Source organism: Pygoscelis adeliae, unplaced genomic scaffold (assembly GCF_000699105.1).
Source record: "Pygoscelis adeliae isolate BGI_AS28 unplaced genomic scaffold, ASM69910v1 Scaffold803, whole genome shotgun sequence".
Classification (NCBI taxonomy): Eukaryota; Metazoa; Chordata; class Aves; order Sphenisciformes; family Spheniscidae; genus Pygoscelis; species Pygoscelis adeliae.
The window spans coordinates 9,135-11,153 of record NW_008824537.1 but is presented as its reverse complement, the minus strand read 5'-3'; the positions used below and the strand labels follow the sequence as shown (position 1 = coordinate 11,153).

Genomic DNA, 2,019 nt, shown 5'->3' with positions numbered 1-2,019 from the left:
TGGCCACCACGTCAGCCACGTCCGCCAGGTCCACGCCACGCAGCTCGCACTTGGGGGAGCCGTCCACGCAGGCGTAGACCTGCTCCTCTGTGAAGTAGTCCCAACGCAGCACCTCGAAGCGGGTTTTGGGCTGGAAGGGGGGTGGGATGCCAATGGGCCACGTGGCGCTGTGGTCCCCATCTGCAGACAGGCTGCTGGCGTTCTGGATCTCCAGCTGCAAGAGAAGAGACGGAGGAGTGAGAGCCAAGGCAGGCGCAGGTAGGCCTTCCAACTCTGGCTGCAGGCAAGCTGACTCCCGATCCTCAGAGATCAGCCACTCCTGGCCTAAAGAGCAGTGCCAGAAAAACTCTGCCTTCAGCCTGACTCCTGTCCAGCACCTCAGGTTTCCTCCAAACAGCACCCCGAATATGGCACGCAGCCTGCATCGGCAGGATCCACGCCCTCTCCCACCCTGCCTGGCCTTTACAGGCGGACCTCAGCACCCTGAACCACCACCGCAGCTCCAGGACCCATCTGGGTCCAAAGCTGTTCTCCAGCCAGCACCACTGCCCCTGCAGCCACATGGGCTCAGCTGATCCCGTCCCACAGCAGGTTCACGTGAGAAACCCTCATATTAGAGTGGAGAGGTGATACCAGAAAGCCCACAGGGATGACAGGAGGAGCCCAGACCTTCCCAGCCAAGCCAGGCCTCACCTGGAGCTGCTGGATTTCCTGGTACGTCCTCTCCAGCTCCACCTGCGCAAAGTACTTGTGCAGCCGGTACATCTGGAGGGGATCCAGCACGGGATGGACAGTGAAGGCGCTCTGGAAACGGAGGTCGGTCTCCCGCTCGGGGTCTGCATTGTTCCCCAACTCAAAGTAGTGGTAACGCAGGCCCTGCGCCAGCCAGGAGAGACAGGTCATGGTCGGCCCCGACCCACACTCCCATCCCACCGGCTGCCAGCACAGCAAGCTCAAAGGAGGATAGGGCACAAGGGCTGGTCCCCCAGGCCCTAGGAGCCCCTGAGGAGGCAGGGAAACACGCTGGGCCAGGATCAGGCTCCTGGAGGCCACCTCCACTGCAGGACCTACCTCATGCTCCTCAGCACAGTTGACAGCCGTGTAGTCGATGATGCAGCGGCCCAGCCACTCATCGGGCCGGGCACTGAGGATGTCGTTGCGGCAGCTCTCCAGGTGATGCTGCAGGAGCAGGAGGAGGCTGCGGGACAGCAGGTAGCCAAAACCCCCGTAGCAGTAGCGTCCCTCAGTATCCCCGCCGATGAACTCCTCAGGGCGACCCAGGTAGAGGTGGGTATCAATGCTGAGGTGGGCGACCAGGCGGCTGATGCGGTGCGCCTCCGTGTAGGTATCGTCCTGCACCAGGAAGAACCAGTCGAAGTCGTTCACGTAGTGGTCCAGAAGGTACCTGACAGTCTGGTACATGTTCCAGATGGGCCGCTCATCGCTGTGCGTCACCACTGTCATGCCGTGGGGCACCTTGCGGCCCCGCGTGCCTGTGAAGTACACCAGGCGCTCCAGGCGGTGGGCTAGCGTGCGGTTGACAGCCACCCCCAGCGTGTTCAGTGTGCTCTTGGAGGTCAGCACACCCACGAAGAGCCGCTGCCGCATCCCCAGCTCTGTGCTGATGTACCGGGTCCTGCAGAAGGGAGAGAACGTCTGGCCCTGGGGCACTGCACCCCACCTCAGCCCGCACCCTCCCCGTCCCCCCGTCCCCACTGCGGCACCAACCTCGGTTCCTCTGCAGGAACTGCTCCCAGGCTTCAACCACACGCGCAAGACATCACCCCAGCAGCACTGGCTGCCACTACGCCTGGGCCAGAGGTACAGCAGAGTGCTCTGCTGAGATGCCCCCAACCTGAGGCCACGGGGGACCCTCCCTCCCCGTGAGCCGGCCAGCCCGGATCAAACCAGAGGCTCGCAAAAGGCTGAGCACAACTGAAAGAGGGAAACAGGGCTGCATGCCCCAGCTCTAGCGGGGGACACAACCCACCAGGCACTCCACCATGCTGCCAGCCCCGG

At 63.2% G+C, this 2,019-nt stretch overlaps 1 protein-coding gene across 1 annotated transcript in view; it reads right to left on the bottom strand.

Annotated features, from left to right (window-relative positions):
- CHPF (chondroitin polymerizing factor) overlaps positions 1–1,464 on the bottom strand; it is a 2,610-nt gene extending 1,146 nt beyond the window's left edge. Inside the window, exons 1-3 of the mRNA XM_009321615.1 lie at positions 1,072–1,464; positions 694–876; positions 8–214 (exon numbers count right to left, since the gene is read on the bottom strand). Coding sequence (XP_009319890.1) covers positions 8–214; positions 694–876; positions 1,072–1,464 — 783 coding nt within the window. The remainder of the gene's footprint in view (positions 1–7; positions 215–693; positions 877–1,071) is intronic.
- Between the last annotated feature and the right edge of the window lie 555 nt (positions 1,465–2,019).